The sequence below is a fragment of the Phlebotomus papatasi genome, chromosome 3 (genome assembly GCF_024763615.1).
Source record: "Phlebotomus papatasi isolate M1 chromosome 3, Ppap_2.1, whole genome shotgun sequence".
Taxonomy (NCBI): domain Eukaryota; kingdom Metazoa; phylum Arthropoda; class Insecta; order Diptera; family Psychodidae; genus Phlebotomus; species Phlebotomus papatasi.
Window position 1 is genome coordinate 84,532,940 of NC_077224.1, and position 18,759 is coordinate 84,551,698.

Sequence of the window (18,759 nt, forward strand, 5' to 3'; positions counted from 1 at the left end):
TTTAATTAATAATTTTTGATTACAATTGGTCATAAAAATTCACGTTTTTTTCCAATTTTAATTACCTTCAATTTATTTTTAATAATAAAATTAAGTGACCCTAAATTGAATTTTTAACGATTATAAATTAAGCAAATTTCAAACCATTTTCATTTTATTTATAAAATTATTGCTCATGTATTGCAATACATTGCCTATTTATGAAATTCCTTCAATCATCCTTCAAGAGGGGCTCTCATTGACTAAATCTCTCTTGAGGAGCACATCGGTATTTGCATTTTTTTACTTAAAAAGAGTGTCCCGGTTTTCCTACAAGTTTTCTTTTCGAAGAAAATGATTAAATCTGCTGCATAAATTTGTGGTGAAAAGAAAAACATAAGAAATTGATATTCCTCTGACTTTTGCAAATCTTCATTGAAATAACCGAAATAACCCTCAGTGTTTGTATTTCTTGCCGGAACATGCTTTACAAATTATTGTTTTGAATCTTTCCTTAATTTTCCTTTTGCCATTCACCGTGATTGCGGTGGAAAATAAACGAAACCACAGAGAATAGAGCATTAGCACGATGAAAATATGAAAATTCCCATTCCGCTGAAGCTTCTGGTGAAGAAAAGATGTCAAAAGGACTCCCTCCTGAGTACACAAATGAAAAGACGCAGATTGTGATGAGGAAGAAGGATGGGGGAAATTGTTCAAGACCTGTAATCTTGAAGCAAAACTCCAATTTACAGCCAAGAGCTAAGAACGAATATTGTTGATGATTTTGTTGTTTAGCGAAGAATAATTCCTAGGGAACAGCATAGCGAACGTGAATGGTGAAATTCTTATTCTCCAACATATTAATTTGAGATTAAAATTCATGTTGCTTTCTGGATTTAAAGTTGCAGGCGAGAACATCTCTTGTTGTAGTTCTATGGAGGAAAAGTGCGAGTAAAAGCTCGTCAGACAAAAGGGGTAAGGCATTCATACACCTTACTTACAAAAGTTTCCTCTTTTCGCAGGATTCATGAAACTTATTTAAAGTTTTGCGAAAGCTTTTACAAAAATTTTTAGGTTTAGTAAAATATTTCTTAAGGTGTCTGTCTTAAGTTCCATGAAATCTTTTCTAAGCCTTTTCGACTTAACAGATCATGCCATAAGTGCTTAGAATGACATAAAGATAGCGCCACTACAGTAGACTCTCTCTCAATCGGGAATATGGGGCAAAATGTCATCCGGTTTAGCGATAGAATTGAGCGTCAAAGCCTTTGTAAATTCCACAAAAAGTGCTCAACTATAAAGAATCACAATAAAATAGGAAGAACTACAGCGAATTTGAACAAATTAGCTTCATAATTAAACGTGAAAATTGTCAAAAAAATTTTTCGACCGATTGAAAAAGAGCCGATTGAGCGAGAGTCCACTGTATAAACAAAACTGAATGTACACTCAGCTCCGTTATCCGGTATTTCAATATTAAATAATCAAATAAAATATAAAAAAATATCAAAAAAAGATAAATAAAAAATCAATAAAAAAATAAAAAACGGGTGACAGCTGCAAAACACTGACGGTTAATGTATTCAAAACTTTTTTTACGAAACATTTAGTTTATCCAGAGTGAATTAATTTGTTATTTTCATTTTATCAATGTTTTTTAGCAATCAATTGTGCAACAATACGGCTCCGTTCAGTAATATCCTTTCGAAGAGACAAAGCCACTCCAAAGCCAAGCCTAACCTATTCGAAAATCTACCGGAAGCCTAAAGCTCAAGTTCGCGTACTCGCCGCTGTAGCGCTGATTGTTCTGCTATTTCGAATTTCGATATTCTCGAGATTTCAATCGTAAACAATGTCAACAACAGTACGTAAACGTAAACATTTGCTGCAAAAAGCGAATTTTTGAGTAATTTTGTAGAATTTTAGATAACAGAACGTTTTAATTGCAATTTAAATAAAATATGTCCTCTTGATGAACTAGTTAGGATCATTCATAGTTAGGATTTGTTATTCTCGTTAGGGGGAGTATGATCTCTGCAGATCTCTGCAGAGAAAACGAGAAAATAATTTAAATCACCAACGGTCAAAAATCTCGAACAGAAAAACCATTTTTTCACCTCTGGACTCCCCAGTACTAACAAAGAGAAATTCCCAGCAAGACTTGAGACGAAGAACAAGATCCAAAATTGTGCCAAATAATACAAAAATTTGTAAAATACAGTGTAATAAGAGTGCCCCCATTCCCTTTTATGCCCTGGTGTAATCCTGACCAAAACCTTGAACGAGTCTCAGAGAAAGATTGCAAGACTTGAGAGAGTTAATTAGAAAAATTGTTAATATTTAAAGATCCAAATAAAAACGGCTCCTTCTTTTTTGCTCCAGCCACTGATGAAGGCTTGGAGACCGAGCCGAAAGCTCTGATGATAGTTGATGTGTTTCCCTGAGTGATTATCTCTTCCCGACGACTTCCGGTTTTCCCTATTGTTGATTTCTCTGAAACGTTTATCAAGCTTTTGGAATTATATGAAATATTTCAAACAGTTTCTTAGATTTCGTGATATATTTACCAAGATCCATTCAGTTCTACGAAACATTTGTAGAGGAGTTTTTACTGCTGCGAAACGTTGTCAAATTTACCAGAGCATCGAAAAGCATTTTCCGATATTTAACGGATTTACGAAAGCTTATAAAATTCGATTCACGAGATACATTTAAGAAGATTTCTCAGATTCCTCGAAACCTTGATAAGGTTTCAAAAGTATCAGGAAGCCTTTCCTTAGGGTCATTAAATTTCACGGAACATTTTTGAACATATTTCGGATTTCGTGTGACATTTATGAAGATTTCATTAATTTTACGAAACCTTGTCCAGGTTTCTAGTGCATAGTAAAAGATTTTTTCGAAGTTCAATGGATTTACGAAACCTTTCTTAAATACTTTACAAAATTCAGTTTTTGCGAAACATTTAAGAAGATATCTCAGTTTTTCTCTGAACTTTGTTAGGGTTTCAAAGGTATCAAAAGATCAGGAATTCTTCTTTCGGGTTCTTTAGATTTCACGCAACATTTGTCAGCATATTTCGAGTTTCACGTAACTTGGGCGTGGTAAAAAGTTTTTCGAAATTAAATAGATTTACGAAACCTTTCTCAAAGTCTTACAAAACTGGTTTAGGAGGAATATTTAACAAGATTTCTCGGGTTTCTTGTAACCTTGTTGAGATTTCAAAGGTTAACATGAAGCGTTTCCTCAAGTTCTTTGGATTTCGCGTAACATTTATGAAGATTTCTAGTATATTACGAAACCGTTTCACGATTTTATTCCAATCTTTTTTAAGATATCGTCGGTTGCGTCTACCTCTGTCGTATCTGGATTTATTTTGTGTCAGCATTTCACGTAAGAGGAAACGTCTGTATTGTAGCTTGCACCGAATGCACATACAAAACAAATGCAGATACGACAGAGGTAGACGCAACCGACGATATCTAGTGAGTGATTTATGAAACCTGAACTCGTGTTTCATGTATCAAATTGGTGTTTTGGAAGTAGAAGCATTTCTCAAGCAAAGGGCCACGATTTTCTCCGAATGAATCACCCCTTTTCTGAGACAGGATGAGAATGCAATTAATTGTGTTGAAAGGTGATAGGAAAAGGGGTTAAAAATGAAGGAGTTCATAATTTTCAAAGTAAATGACATTGTGTACAACAAGTGAATTTATTACAGTGTTATATCATAGTTGGGGTCTTTTTCTCACTATCAAAATTAATGTTCACACCTTCAGGTAACACGAAAGAAAATTCTGCAGCTGAGAACAAAGATTGGAGAAGCTCAGGGGAATGTCGTGACAAAATTTTGATGGTCTTTTTTTTTTAATCCATATCCAACGTGTATACATCCTTCCATCCGTGTTAAGTGATCTCCTGAGAAATGTCTGGGATATTTTGTTTCTCTTCTTTTCTCGTCTACGTGCCCTCGGAGAATTTTCACCATGGAAAACTGGAAGACTCCTTGGGTCGAATTTCCTCCCACGCCCAAAATGCAAATGACAACAAATTGTTTTGACTCTATAATTCAATCACTCAGCAATGAATTGAGCCAAATTTGAAGTGCGGGATCCAATGAGAAATCCCACGAATTTGCATAAAATTGCTCCATTTCGCGATATTAAATGACATAGAAAGTGCCTTCAGCAGCTTAAAAAAGGCCAAAGTACTCATGCGACAACTTTCTGTTGCCTTGGTTTATTTTTAAACTCTTATAAAAAAGCTCTGAGTTCTTTTAAATCAATTGCTGCGGCTTTTTGTGGCATTTAAAATCTTTAAAGCATACTCCCCTATAAAAAATGTATCACATCAAGAGAAGTAAGTGGAGAAATATCCATGTTGGATCCTTAGAAGTTCAATCTACAAGAATTTGTAACGACAATCCGTCGGAAATTTGCTGGACGATTCCTAAGAAATTCCAAAGAGAATTTGGAAAACTCAAAAAAAAGCCCAGGAATTTCCAAGGAAAAGTCCAAAAACATGTTTAAGGTTGACTTTTGGCTGTGGATGTTGTCAGCAAAGTGGATTTCGGTACTTTTCTTATCTTTATTTTATTTTGCCTATGAAAGTCAAATTAAAAAAAAATCTGCAACCACAATACGGTCGAAATAACTATGATAATTTTTTTTCAATCAAGTCCTTTTTTACTTTTTCTTTTTTTTTCTCACAACTGTAAGAGGGATGACCCTATTGTTGTGATGCAATAAATATATTATTATTATTATTATTATTATAATCAATAAGAATTTTTCAAATGTGAAACAAGACAGGTTTTAATTTATTTCCATTTCATTTCAGAGTAATAAAATTTCAAAGAAAAATGGTATAAATTCAACAAAGGAAATCCATCAGCAATCTGCAGGAAATTCCTAGTACATTCCAAAGAGGATTTGGAAAACTCCAAAGACATTCCCTAGGAATTTCCAAAGGAATGTCTAAAAAAAACTATTTAAGACTTGATTTTGACGAAATTAAGGAGATTTTCAATTTATTTAATTTCGTTTCTGAATGAGGAAATTTCGAGGAAAAATTTTGAAAATGCTTTCACAGAAAATCCTTCAGGAATCTCTACGAACTTTCTAAGTAATTTCAAAGAGGAATTGGAAAAGTCCAAAGAAATTTTCCGGGAATTTCCGAGGACACCTTCAAGCAGAACTGTTTAAGATTTTGTTTTGACAAAATCCAAATTTAAATTTCGAGCTCATTTTCATTTCGTTACAACGTAAGAAACTTCCGAGGAAACTCCACAGAAACTTCTCAATCATAACCAACGCGGAATTAGTTTTTATAGGGTCCTCTTCGAGAAGTACTTGAAAAACCTATGCTATATCCGCAATGAAAAAGCTACTCTAAGTTTCTAACTAAAATTGTTTTTCAGATTTCTGATCCAAGCTCAATTCATAATGAATTTTGTGTCGAGTGGACCATGTAATGAGTATTCTTAGAGTAATAACTACTGAACTATTCTACTCATTCTATTCTAAAATTTTTATTTTAAGGTATTTTAGCCTTGATATTCATCAAGACAGTGATTATTTAAGTAATTTTAAATCCAAATTTCCGTACTGACATAAAATATTAACATTTTCTTTTTGATCTTATGTATATTCCACTGAATCCATTTCCAGTGAATTAAAGAGAAATTAAATCCACAAGATAGTCACAAATCTTTTCGCAAGAATCCATTATTCTATTGAATGCACATTAAAATAGTGCACGTTAAGGGTATAAAGTAACATTTTCATCAAATATTATTTCGTGCACTAAATGAGCAATATCCCATGACAATACCATGAAATATTTCTATCCCTCATGTGATACTCTTGTAGGATTTATTCTCCATTCCTGAGCACGTATAATTTTGTTTATTCACTGGAAAGTCGGAGGCAAAACTGTTTCATATTCCGGAATTTTCTGCGTCTCGTCAACGTAAAAAAAATACCAAGTCTGTCCATTGTTTAACGAGCTTTTTTACCGTCTATGTAGTTTAGGATTAATTTTTTAATTAGACTCTGCATGTCCTCACACTTCGCTTTTCTAGGCGTTTCCCAGCTGAGACCATATTCTCGAATCATACGTTATAAAGTAGTCTACGGTTATAACGTATAATAAAGTAACTACAAGAAATGTCAATTTTAAATTTAAGAAACTATTTCCCAACGGAACTCTTTTTATTGCAATTTTAAATTAACGAAACTGTTTCCAACGGTTATAAATTCCATTTGAAAATTAAACTTAATGCTTTTGTCTAGCGAGTACAAAGGTTGTGTTAATCACCAAAAATTTGCTGACCGGTTAGCAGTTCTCGAATAAAAAGTTCTAACCAAATATATGGAAATGGCACTGCATCGCGAGTATTGTTTTAAGGTTAGCAAAATTCAGCTGAAAGTACATATGTTTTCAGCTGAATTAAAATCGGTTAGTATTTGGTGCTCGCTGGGTAGTGAAAGTTCTAATTGAAAGTATTTAAAAATCTTGGGCATAAAATATTATTGCAACCTACAGTCGAGTTCCTCCTCAAATTTGAACTCCTCAAATTTGAACGATAGTTGAGATCAAAATGTAAAATTTGATATTATGTGAAGAAAGTTTTGCATAGAGTATGAATTAGGACTATTGTTTTAGTGTTTTCTCAATATTATCGTATTATATTATATTATATTAACATTATATATTAGTATATGGTATTATATTATATTAATATTATATTAACTTCCACGGCAAATTCCACTTCTTTAGCAATATCTTACATTGATATATTCTCTAAAGTTATTTTTCTTAATTTAGTGAAAGTGCATTTCACATGAATTCCGTTACGTTTTTGAAAATATTGTTCAAATTTAAGGAACTCTACTGTATTTCAAGTTTTCCACAAACACGTTAAAATCTTGAAAACATATTTCAAGAACACATAACCTAAAAATAATTTAAACCAATTATTAACTCATCATTGTTGTTATCATTTATATACTGCACTTGAGCCATTACACCAAAAAAAGTGTTTTGCTTATTTCGTAAGTTGCGAGATGAATAAGATTTGGTTACATGCAGGGTTGGGCGAATTTTTTTACATTTTACATAATTTTTTACATAGTAAAAAAAGCTTTTAACCTTTTCTACATTTTTGACATGTAAAGTTAAAATGTAAAAAATGTAAAATTGATTGCTATCCATCAAATATCAAGTTCAAATTTTATATGTTTTACTCAATCGAAGATTTCGCTATAATCAGTAAAATATAAAGCTTGTCGTCTAAAATGCATGATGTAATTTACTGGCAATACCAATTCAATTTTTACTACCCGGTTGAACCAATATAATAGGGCAAAAAACAAACGAGCAGTAAAAAATTCTAAATGGGCAGTAAAAAATTAAAAATGAGCAGTAAAATATCTAATTATGGTCAGTAAAAAACTTAAATCTTTACAAAAATGGACTTAATTTATATATTTAACATTTAAAATTGTTGCAGATAGAATGAAAAGCCCTTTATTTTCCCTTTGCCAAAATTTGTACGATAATTTCACTGTTTCAAATTTTTTTGTTACTGATCAATTTTAACTTTTTACTGCTCAATTATTCAATGCCCAGAAAACAATGTTCATGAAAAGAATCAGTGTCTCCTTGCTAATACTGATTCTGTATTAATGAATGTTTCTGTGATAATATTCTAAAAACCATCGTTATTAAAATGAGACTAACGTATTAAACAAAAATTCACACAGAAATTACGAGATTGTATCTATTTTTAATAAAATCTGCACTAAATCCGAGTAAAAACGATCTAAATTGCTCAACGTTTCATTCGAAAGCTGTGAGGATTTTATATTCAAGTTTAACCGTTTTGTGATGCAACTGTGCGCTCTTTATTTGCAAATTTTAACCTTTTCATGGTAAAACCATAAGTGTATTGGATACACGTAAAATCATTTTAAGCTTAAGTTGTGCCGGATTTGAATCTAATACTAACCGTTTTATAAGAAATTATTAAAAAGTATTTTTTTTAGATTTTAAAAATTGATTGATCAAGTCATACTATTTCCAAATTTACGAATAGTGGAAAATTGTAGTTTTATGTCTCATTGTTTTACATGTTTACTAACAATATTAATTTTGGTTCTGTTATATGTTAAAGGTAAAAAAGCAGAGTGTTGATGATTTAATACAGACAACATTCTGAAATACCTATCTGTGGAAGAAGAATGATCAATTAGAAAATAGTAACGTTATTTTACCACAGAGAGTATGATTTATGTGTACAAAATCGTTGACTTACTTCACATCAATAGGTTTTTATAACAAAAATTTTGTTCATGGCTTTCCCAAGAATGTTTTCTTGATATTCCTCGTAAACAATATCAATATTGATATTGCTTACAGGAAATGTTTAAAAGATTCAAAAATGCTCAATTTTCCTTTTTCACATTTTACATATTTTTTACAAGGAAAATGTATAAAATATTTTTTTTACTATGTAAAGGCACGACCCTGAAAGCGTCCACTGCCGTCTTATCGTTGGCAACCAACCTGTAAAGCAAAACGATGCAGAAGCTCCTTAGTAACAGGTCATTCAATAAGTCCGTAGATTGGCATATAGATAACACTGTTATCGAAAAATTTTGAATATGTCTGAGTCGACCATAAGTCGACCCAGAGATTGTTAGCGTGCCCCTCATTTCCCCCCCACCCCTCCACTTTCCAGGTAATTTATTGGTAACATACCCGTAAACGATATCCCTTTCTCGAATTTACATTTTTATTTGTTCGTTTGCTTGTTACTCATACTAAACTATTCTAAAATGTGCCTTTCTTAAGCAATTTTTTTAAATTTCAGAACGATTTTTTTAATTAATTTAATTGGTAGTAAACCGCTATGCACTCAAAACGCATGCGAAAAGATAATAAAAGAAAGAGCTCTTTTTCGTAAGTTCTAGCAGTCCGCAAAACTGGGACGCTTTGTTTGAACTAGAAGTCAAACGGTTCGAGATATTGACTACGTGTTTACTGTAACCCTTCCTCTATTATTCGACATAACCTAGAGATTCTTTCTGTAACCTTTAAATATAAACCCTCGCCTTTAAAGGTCTGTCAGTGAAAATCTGTATTTTCGAATGTGAATTCGTATTTTACCATTATGCGATAAAATTTCGTATGAGCTACAATGCATACGTAATCCTAACCTATAACCCATGAATAAAAAAATTATGCAATATTATTTTATGTTTGAAACTTTATTCAAATGATATTTTAAATTCTGCATTGATTATCTTTTAAAATGAAATACAAATAGTAGAAATATGATATTAATTTACCCCATTCCACTGTTATCACATGATATTAATTCTAGAATAGGGGTTGAGGAAAATTTTGCTCTTGTTATCTCTGGGTTTGCGGACCGGAAATGCGGGGAAAATGTGTGAGATTGGGATATGAATGCCGAATGGGTTTGTGGATATCGTCTGTGTACCTTGATTGGAGTGGAAATTCCAATTAAAATCTCGAGTGAAACGTGTGAAATCAATTCCCGGCACAGATGATTCATCCAGGTATAAAAGGGGCAAATTGCGATGGGTGTGTTTTGCGTGTCAGGGGGATAAAATCAGCTTTGACGGAATGACCACATGAGGATGAGGAGAGGACACCATGGAAATAATTGCAGACGCAATTGAATCGATTCAGAGTTGATTTCCTCCATCCAGGACTCAACAATGTATATCCTTCCGTATCCACACCATCACCAATTTTACCTACGCTATCGCACGTTTTAGACCATTGGCAATCTCATCAGGCCGCCACGAAAACCATATCGTGTTCAAATTTATAACAGGCTCCTTTAAGCGGCTTTTGCGCTACATTTCACCCAAAATGTACAACAATACTGTGAGATTATTTTCCCAAATATCATGCAGGACATTTTTAGTCAGTTGATAAAACTGAATAAAACTGTTTCAGCACGCTTTGGATCATAATATCACCAAAAAGAAAAATCTCGTGATAGGTCATAGAGTGACATGTGACTTTAACGAGGGGTTAATAACCTTATTGACCTCTGTCACGTGTAAGGAAACCCAATGTTGCTCCTATCACAAATTGTTCTTAAACGCCTTTTCACATTATCGATCAACTGTGCAATTTTAATGAATGATAGAAAAAAACACAGCTTTTTAATTAAGCCCCTTCATCCTCTCCTAAACCTCTTTCTGAAAATTCAAAAGTTTGACATTTTATTTCTTGAAAACGGCTTAACCGATCTTAATGAAATTCGGATCAAAGTTAATGTGCGACCTAAGATTTAAATATATATTTTTAGATTTTATCTTTGACTGCTCTATCTGATGGCTCCCATAAAAACCAATCGCGTTTTAAAACATTTGAACATTACCGGACAATAAAATGAAAAATCGTATGACGGGAAACCATTGGGATTTTGGGAGTCATTGTTGTGTCTTGAACATATTTCCCGAAGAAACTTATAGACCGCCGCGTCAAGTTTCTGAGACATCTTAAAATAAAAGCTCTTAAAAAATAGATAGAATTATTTTTATAAAACTCGCTTTCTTTCTCGATAACAGTATATCGTAAGTTGTCAGTGCCAAAGAACTATTTATAAAGGAGAACTTAAGGAATATTTTTCTAGAAGAAACCATAACCCTATCTGTCCATTTTCCTTACAGTTATCCAGATTTTCAACAAATATCCTTGAATGTCCTTTAATTTCATTAGAACTATTGCGTCCTTTTGTCTCCTTAAAAGAAATATTCTCCTTAAAAAGGGTGCTAGGGTTGCTGAAGATCATAGAGTTGGAAAGGTACCGTTACCAAAAGAAATTTAACAAAAGGCTCAGAGTATAATAGCTAAATTAAAATATTTTTACTCTAAACTTATTATTCAAAGTTTTTGAATAACGGTAACATTTAGGACCATGTGATCTTCAGAGGAAAACTCTTTTTCTTTCAAGGAGAATATTTACTGAGCAGACATTTCTCTACATAGGGTGGAATCACCACTTCTCGCCAATGCCCCACTTTTCGCCACTTATATTAAAATTACAATTTTTCCATTATTTGTAAAATAAATAAGCCGTAAAATTATTTGTAATTCTACTGCTGTTACTTATAGAGTCGAAAAACACTAATTTTTTGTTTTGAATTTACATGTTTGAGCATTTTTTAGAGGAATATTTTAAGCAAAAGTGCATCGAATCTAATATCTCTTACCAAATATAATAAGTGTCATGAAACTTTTATCGAACAAAATTTAATTTTTGAGCAAATAATTTGTCTATTGAACATTTAATTACATTCAGCAAATACATAAAATTTGTATTTAGTTAGTTAATATTTCATTTTATATTATTTTTATGTAAAAATGAGCCATGGCGAAAAGTGGTTATATTCTAAAATTGATACACCACCTGTCGCCATAACTTTTCAATAGGCGACGCTAACTTCATAGATTCTCAGTTGTCAAATCTACTTTGTTTACTTTCTGCAATAGTCTAATAATTTGATTTCTCAAATAAAAGTGAAGAAAAATCATTTAATGTGAGTAATAATAAGGTGATCATGAGGAAAAAGAAATGCTGAATGTTTTCTTTGCATAATATTGCCCAAAATAATCAAGTTTGAACCTTTCCAAGTGGGTGGCGAGAAGTGGTTACAGAACTGGCGAAAAGTGGTAAAAACTGCCGCCGAAGTGGTTATTTTTGCATTGTTAATAAAAATCAGTTTTTTAGGTATTTCCGCGTTAAATTGTAGGACCTTTGTTTTTGCGAATCTAGAGCCAATATATCTAAGTAGCTTTGTGTCAAATTTGAGTTAACTGATAATAAGGGTTCAAAAGTTATAATACAATTAATTTCACTTTTTCCTAAAAGTGGCGATAAGTGGTTACTCCACCCTACAATCCTTTTTTTGAATTTGAAGAATATTCAAGGATTTATTAGGTAAATCTGGAAAATTGCAGAGAGAATGGAGAGATAAAGATATAGTTTGTTCTAGAAAAATCTTCTTTAAGCCCTTCTTTACAAATTGTTCTTTGAAATGAGCAACATAAGATAAACTGCTATTTTATAAAAGGAGTTTTGTAAAAAAAATTTCGTCACTTTTCTTAATTATATGTTTAATGCTCTAGTGCCTTTTCTACATACTTTTGGGGTTGGTCCAGGAACAAAAGTTGTTAGCTTTGCCAATACCTATTCGATGCCAATATACCTTGCCCATTGTCCTTTGGATCAATTTGATCCTTTAATTTTTACCAGTGCTCCTTAATGAGGGGAATTAAAAAGAAGGTGCGAGAGTTCCCAGAAAAATCCCAATAAAATTATCTTTCCGAAAATATTTTTGTCTTTTTTTTATATGCTGTGGTTAATTTTTGAGAGCCATTACTTAATGGAGAAAGGAGAATGGTCAAATCCGGTCCCGGAATCGCCACGAATGGGACCTATGTCATTGGATAGACATTAGTATAGGTAACAACTTTTGTTCTGGGATCAATGTTCTAAACCATGGAGGAACAGTTCTAGAGCATAAAAACTATTTTTTACAATGATGAAGAATGATCAAAAGTATATGGGCGCTGGTTCATCTTCATACAAAGATTAGAGTAGACGCATTTTGAAGATATTGATATAAGGTTGAGAAAAATGCCGGGACCCAGGACGATAAACGCTGGGAGTCCTTGTAAAAAAGGCCATTATCCTTCCGAAAAATCGTTGTTTTGACTACGAATTATACAAGAACTGCTTAACTGATCTTGATGAAATTCGGTATAGAGTCACTGTATGTTTTAAACTTTTTATTTATGCATACCACCTCCTCCCTCCACCCTCCGTTCTGGTAGCCCTCATACAAAATGGGGGCACTTTACCTTATAACTCCTTTCTAAGACGATGTAGAAAGCTGATATTCAACGTATTCAACAAGGGAACAAAACTTATGGAATACTTTTCAACCATGCATGTTAACCCGCTCCTATACCACCCCTTCTAGTAATCCTATATAAAATGAGAGCATTTTGACCTCCTTTCTGAGAAGAAGTAGTTAGTTTATAAAAGAATGAAAAGAAATGAATAACTAATAACGTTAACAATAATTTTCTAGATTTTATATGCATTTATAGACATCTAGTCGAATTACAACTTTCTGCCTCCTCTTAGAAAGGAGTTATAAGGTAAAATAGTCTCATTTTGTATGGGGGCTACCAGAAGGGGTGATGGACGAAGAGTTTGGTCATTATGGTTAAAGAGCCTTCTTTAAGCCTTATTCCCATGCTGTATTTCAACTTTCTATCTTTTCTCAGAAAGGAGTTATAAGGTGAAATGCTCTCATTTTGTATGAGGGCTATCAGAAAGGGGGACATAGGAGGGAGATATTATACATGGTTTAAAAGTCTTCCCTAAGCTTTGTTCCCTTGTCGAATTTCAGCTTTCTACCTCCTCTTAGAAAGAAGTTATAAGGTAAAGTGCCCCCATTTTGTATGGGGGCTATCAGAATGGAGGGTGGGGGGAGGGGGTGGTATGCATGGATAAAAACTTTAAGTCATACAGTGACCCTATACCGAATTTCATCAAGATCACTTTAGCCGTTCTTGCGTAATTCGTTGTCAAAACAGCGATTTATCGAAAGGATAAAGGCATTTTTACAAGGACTCCCAGCGTTTATCGTCCTGGGTCCCGGCAATTTTTCAATCTTATATCAGTACCTACAAAATGCGCCTACTCTCGTTTGTGGCGATTCCGGGACCAGCGCCCATATAGTTTTGACCATTCTCCTTTCAGCGTGCACACACTTTAGTAACTCAGTTACGACAATTATAGATTCAAGCGACCAGGCAAAATTAGCCAGCAAATGAAATTTTTCTTCGCCTTTTAATTTGTGAAAACATGCTTGAATCAGAATTCATTGTAATTGATCGATATCCTACACCCAAATAATTCCACTCCTAATTAATTCTGCCCCGGTGTTCTTTATTTAACCCTTTAAGGACGATTGGAGCACCGGTGTCCCATAAAGAAAATAATTTTCCCTGACTACCCAAAGTTATTTTTTTCTTATGTCTGTACATAATTGTAAAGTAGAAGGTTGAAAGAATCTAGGATATTTTTTGCGAGTCTCTAGCTATTTGCTATACAGCTATTTTTTTAAGGTAAAAAGTGACGAATTTTTAAATTCTCATAATGAAAATTAATTTTAATCATTTTTTGTACTTCCAATTTTTTTTTAAACAAAACCGTTTTGGGAAAAGAAACTAAAATACTCAAACATAATATTTTTCATTATTGTGAAAATTATCATTCGTTAATGTCAGAAAAATTATTTAAATTTTTAGGCTATTTTTGTCCTTATCGCTCATATAGATAAAAAATACACAGAATCAGACCCTGTTGGATTTTCTAAGGCCAGATGTAAGACCTTTTACTGATTTTGTTTATCGGTTTCATTTTTATTGCTGAGTTTTGGTCCGCGAAAACTGTCTCGTCGTTAAAGGGTTAACAATCCAACTTCTAACCATCTCATTCTGATGAAAAGTCAACTAGGGTAAAGTAATGCAATTTGGACATAGTGTTTCAAGTTGGACAATTCGTCGGTACAAGTTGGACAGGGATTTTTTCTTAATAGTACTAAATTTTTTTAAGCACAAGGAATCAAATTTTAAAACTAAAGCATTAAAAATTTACAAATAAAAATGAAGTACTAAATTTATCAAGAAAAAAAGCCCTGTCCAACTTGTACCGTGGTCCAACTTGTACCACTTTACCCTAGACAAGTATTCAAATGAGCTTTTTGATTTGTTGTTGGCGTGAAAGTTTAGAATCACCTCAAGGATGTATGTCAAATGTCATTATCAACTTAAGAACAACTTGAAACTACAAGCACAAGGCATCTCTCCACAGCAATTCATTGCAATGAGACTCCCAAACTTAAGTAACACAAAACCAGAGAAATCGTTCTTGCAATTAATGTTTTCTGAGGAAGGCCTGTGGATAAATTCTAAGAATTGTTTTGGTCTTAAATAAACCGAACTTTCGTCACTCTCTGTGGAATTAATATGAAAGTGCTTGGAAGATGAATCAAGAGTTCTCCTTGGTAACACCTGAAAGTTTTGTATTTTACGAGAAATATTGGTTTTCCCCACAACAGTATCGTGCGTCTCAAAGGGACAACATTTTCTCCCACTTGATGGAAATATTGAGCCTTCAGGAAGATACTTAAAATTATTCTGCATATTCTCCTGCCAAGAAGAATTATTGCTTTAAACCACGGACAAAAAAATCCTGTGTTTTGGCACATTCATTTGGCAAGGAGATTTAAAGTAAATTAAGCCATGTTTCCGCCTGGACTTCACTTCCAGGAGTTATGTGATTTATTTACCAAGACGATGGAGAGCCAAAGCAACCAAAAATAGAGCTCACCTCTTTCAGTTTGAAACTGGAAAAGCTGAAGCATCCTCTATTCAGGGGGGTTTACAGGAAAATGTTGCAGAATTTTCCACTTGCAATTCTTTCTCTCAAAAATATCCTCCTTTCACGTCACACACTCTGCACATGAAATTTTCAAATGTAGCACATTTTTACACAAATTTCCCCATACACTTTGCTCTTTGCGAGAATTTTTCACATTGCATGGCAGAAATAGAGGCGGAAATTCACATGTAACCCTTGGTTCTTTCCTGTTCAAAAGATCTCACTGCCAGGCAGAATGCAATAAAACTGGGCTCTGCACAAGAATTTTCACAGACAACGAGAAAAATGTATCAGTGGGTGGGATAATAAATTCTAATCACATTGCATCCTACAAGGAAATTCAGCACATTTCCGTTGCTATGTCACTCAAGCCGGATTGTAGAAAGTTTCCCTTAAGACAACACTTCCAATCACCATGAAACAATCCACACAACTGACTCGGAAAATCATCCCTCTCAACGATCCAAGTCCTCACAGTTTTCCCTTCACAATTTTCTCCTGTGTTCTCTCTCTCGGCAGAGGAGAAAATCTCTTCAGGGGAAAATGGTATAGAGCTACCCCTTAGACCCCTTTACTCTGTGCCTTTGGATAAAATGTTCGAAGGGGTGACTAGCAAACAAAATAGCACGAGGGTTTATTTGTAAGTCAAATAAAACATTTCCTCAATGTGTCATGAAATCCTTCCCCGAGTCACAGGAAATGTTCAGCATTTCTTAGCTTTTCTTTTCAGATGAACTTTTCCCCTTCAAAGTGGGTCACTTCCAACCCAAACCCCATCGAAAGTCATATAAGTTAGAAACGGTGCATCGCACTCCAACAACCAACTTGCACAACATCCAAACTCTTAAGCTAATGAAAAACAAATTATGATTCACGTGCACAGAGTTGAGCAAATCCATAAAGAATTAAACTTAGTTTTGAAAAAAAAATCAAAATTCTGGAATATGAATATATCTGAGCTTTTCAAAAACGCACTTACGGTTACGGCTCAATATATCTTATTAAAAAAAAACAAATCTTTGTTGACAGAATAATAAAATCACTATTTCATCCCGAAATATGTTTTTTTTAACCTTCAAAAACAAATCTATTTTCGCGATTTTCTTAGATTTTATCTTAACTAAAACTTTTCTTAACTATAGTAAGGTGGGGTAACTGGATCGTTTTCCGAAAAGTGCTACTTAAACGCCTGTTTTTGGACTGATGAAATTCTTTTTTACTTCTTCTAAATCCATAAAATTATTCACTGTTTCATTCAGAAACATAATATAAAAAAAAATTATCAAAAATATTAAAGAAAATTTATAAAATAATGATAATACTGAAATAGGTCAGCATGCACTAACTGGATCGCCTTTTCGCTAATTCACTTTTAATTAAACCTTTGGATTTAAAATACTTTTTTTTTACAAGGAAAAAACAATAAATGTTTTCAATCAATCAGCTGTCATTAGCAAAAATTTCACTGCTAGAAAATTTTTAGTGAAGAACCCAGCTAAAATAAAGAAAAGAAAAGAAAATAAAGAAATAAAATTAAAAATATTATTTTAACTGGATTAGTCATAAACGATCCAGATAGCGAAGTGCCCAGATTAGCACACTTGACTATATAAAACACACTTGTAAAAATATATATTTTTTTATTTCTTTTATCAGACAAAAATTAGCAGTTATACATTGTACATTTCTCGCAAATTGAGAAATGCTATGACAAGTCGCTCTAATGAAGTTCTTATTAGTCTACCATGTTGTAGTAGTTTAAAAAAATATTTAAACAAATTTAAGAGGTTTAAAAATACGCTAAAAATTTCATTAAGTTTAATCGTTTCGTTGTCCTCAGAAAAAAATCGAGTAAAACAAGTAGGGTAACGTGTGGTATTTCTGGACAAGATGCTTTTCAGAACATAATGAGCCCGATCACAAGTAGATTTTGATTCTCCAATGGTGTCTTGGATGAAAGGTAAATGGAACTCTATTTGCACAAAAAGTCGTTGAAGTTCGAAGAATTCAAATACAATTTCGAATTTTCATACTAAATTTTCGAACAAGTTGGGGAAAATTTATCAAATATCACACTAAAAAGCTAGCAAAAGAGTTACTCAGTGATTATGGAGTGATTGAGTAATGGGACAAGAACAGTAAGCGTCGTTGTTCTGTTTTATTCCTCACAACAATGTGAAGACCGTCACATTTTGACACTTGAGCACTTCGAAATTCGAACAGGATGTACCTCATCCACCTTGCGGAATTATCAAGAAGTAAGAAAGTCTCTTTTTTGGATCTTCAAATAGATTTTCGAATTTTTCAAGATCTACTTCTGTACGGAAAGAATATGGGTATCTCTGGACACATCAAAAATCCTCTAAATATTTGTTTTCTTATTATTTTTGAGTTCTATATTAATGTTAATGTTAATGTTCCATGTTAGTTCTATGTTCTGTGTTAATTAAAAAAATGAATATTCAGTGACTCTAATTTCACTATCAATACAGTCTATTATTTGTTTCGGCAAATAATATTGAAATTAAATTATTTTTTGCGAATAAGTACGTTTTGCTTTCAACTGTTCCTCGAATCGGCACATGTTTTCGACCAAAATCGACAATTTAGATGTTTAATTTAAAAATGTTTAAAAAATACACAATATTTCGGTATTTTATTGTCACGTGATTGAAAATTACCACTATTATAGTTTTAAAAAAAAAATCAACATTGTTGTTTAATTTGAAAATGTGTAAAATTTTAACACTAAATAGTGCGAAACCGGATAAATTAATTATTTAATTGCGATCTGTGTTAAAATTTCTTAATATTATAGTCATAAAAAATTTTTAAGAATGTTTCGCGATTTAAAACTATAGAAAAAATCTAAAAATTACCACTATTATAGTATGATTATTGCTTTTCACATTATTATATTGTGAAAAAATACACAACTTTATGGTGTTTTTTGTCACATTATCAAAAATTAACACTATTTTTGATCATAATTTTTCACACTTATAGTGTGAAGCCTCGTGTATTTCAACCAAAGTTGTTGAATTCTTAAACAAAAGTTTTGTAAAAATTGTTGAATTTCCATTTACGACTTATACTTCAGTCGAGATGCTTTTCATTGGGCAAGAAGTCATATAGAACATCAAATATTTATATGTATAAAAAGTATATCGTGAAGATCCGAGCATCAGATGTAATCATTTCGCATTAGGGGCGATCCCGAGTACAGCAAAAACCTTAGAAATGTCTAAAAATGCAAAAAAAAAAAAAACCAA

The 18,759-nt window shown here is 32.8% G+C and overlaps 1 protein-coding gene across 1 annotated transcript in view; it reads right to left on the bottom strand.

The window, feature by feature from the left end:
• The window catches only part of LOC129806103 (cadherin-87A), a 167,575-nt gene extending 151,662 nt beyond the window's left edge, over positions 1-15,913 (bottom strand). Inside the window, exon 1 of the mRNA XM_055854456.1 lies at positions 15,437-15,913. Coding sequence (XP_055710431.1) covers positions 15,437-15,470 — 34 coding nt within the window. The 5' untranslated portion in view covers positions 15,471-15,913. The remainder of the gene's footprint in view (positions 1-15,436) is intronic.
• Between the last annotated feature and the right edge of the window lie 2,846 nt (positions 15,914-18,759).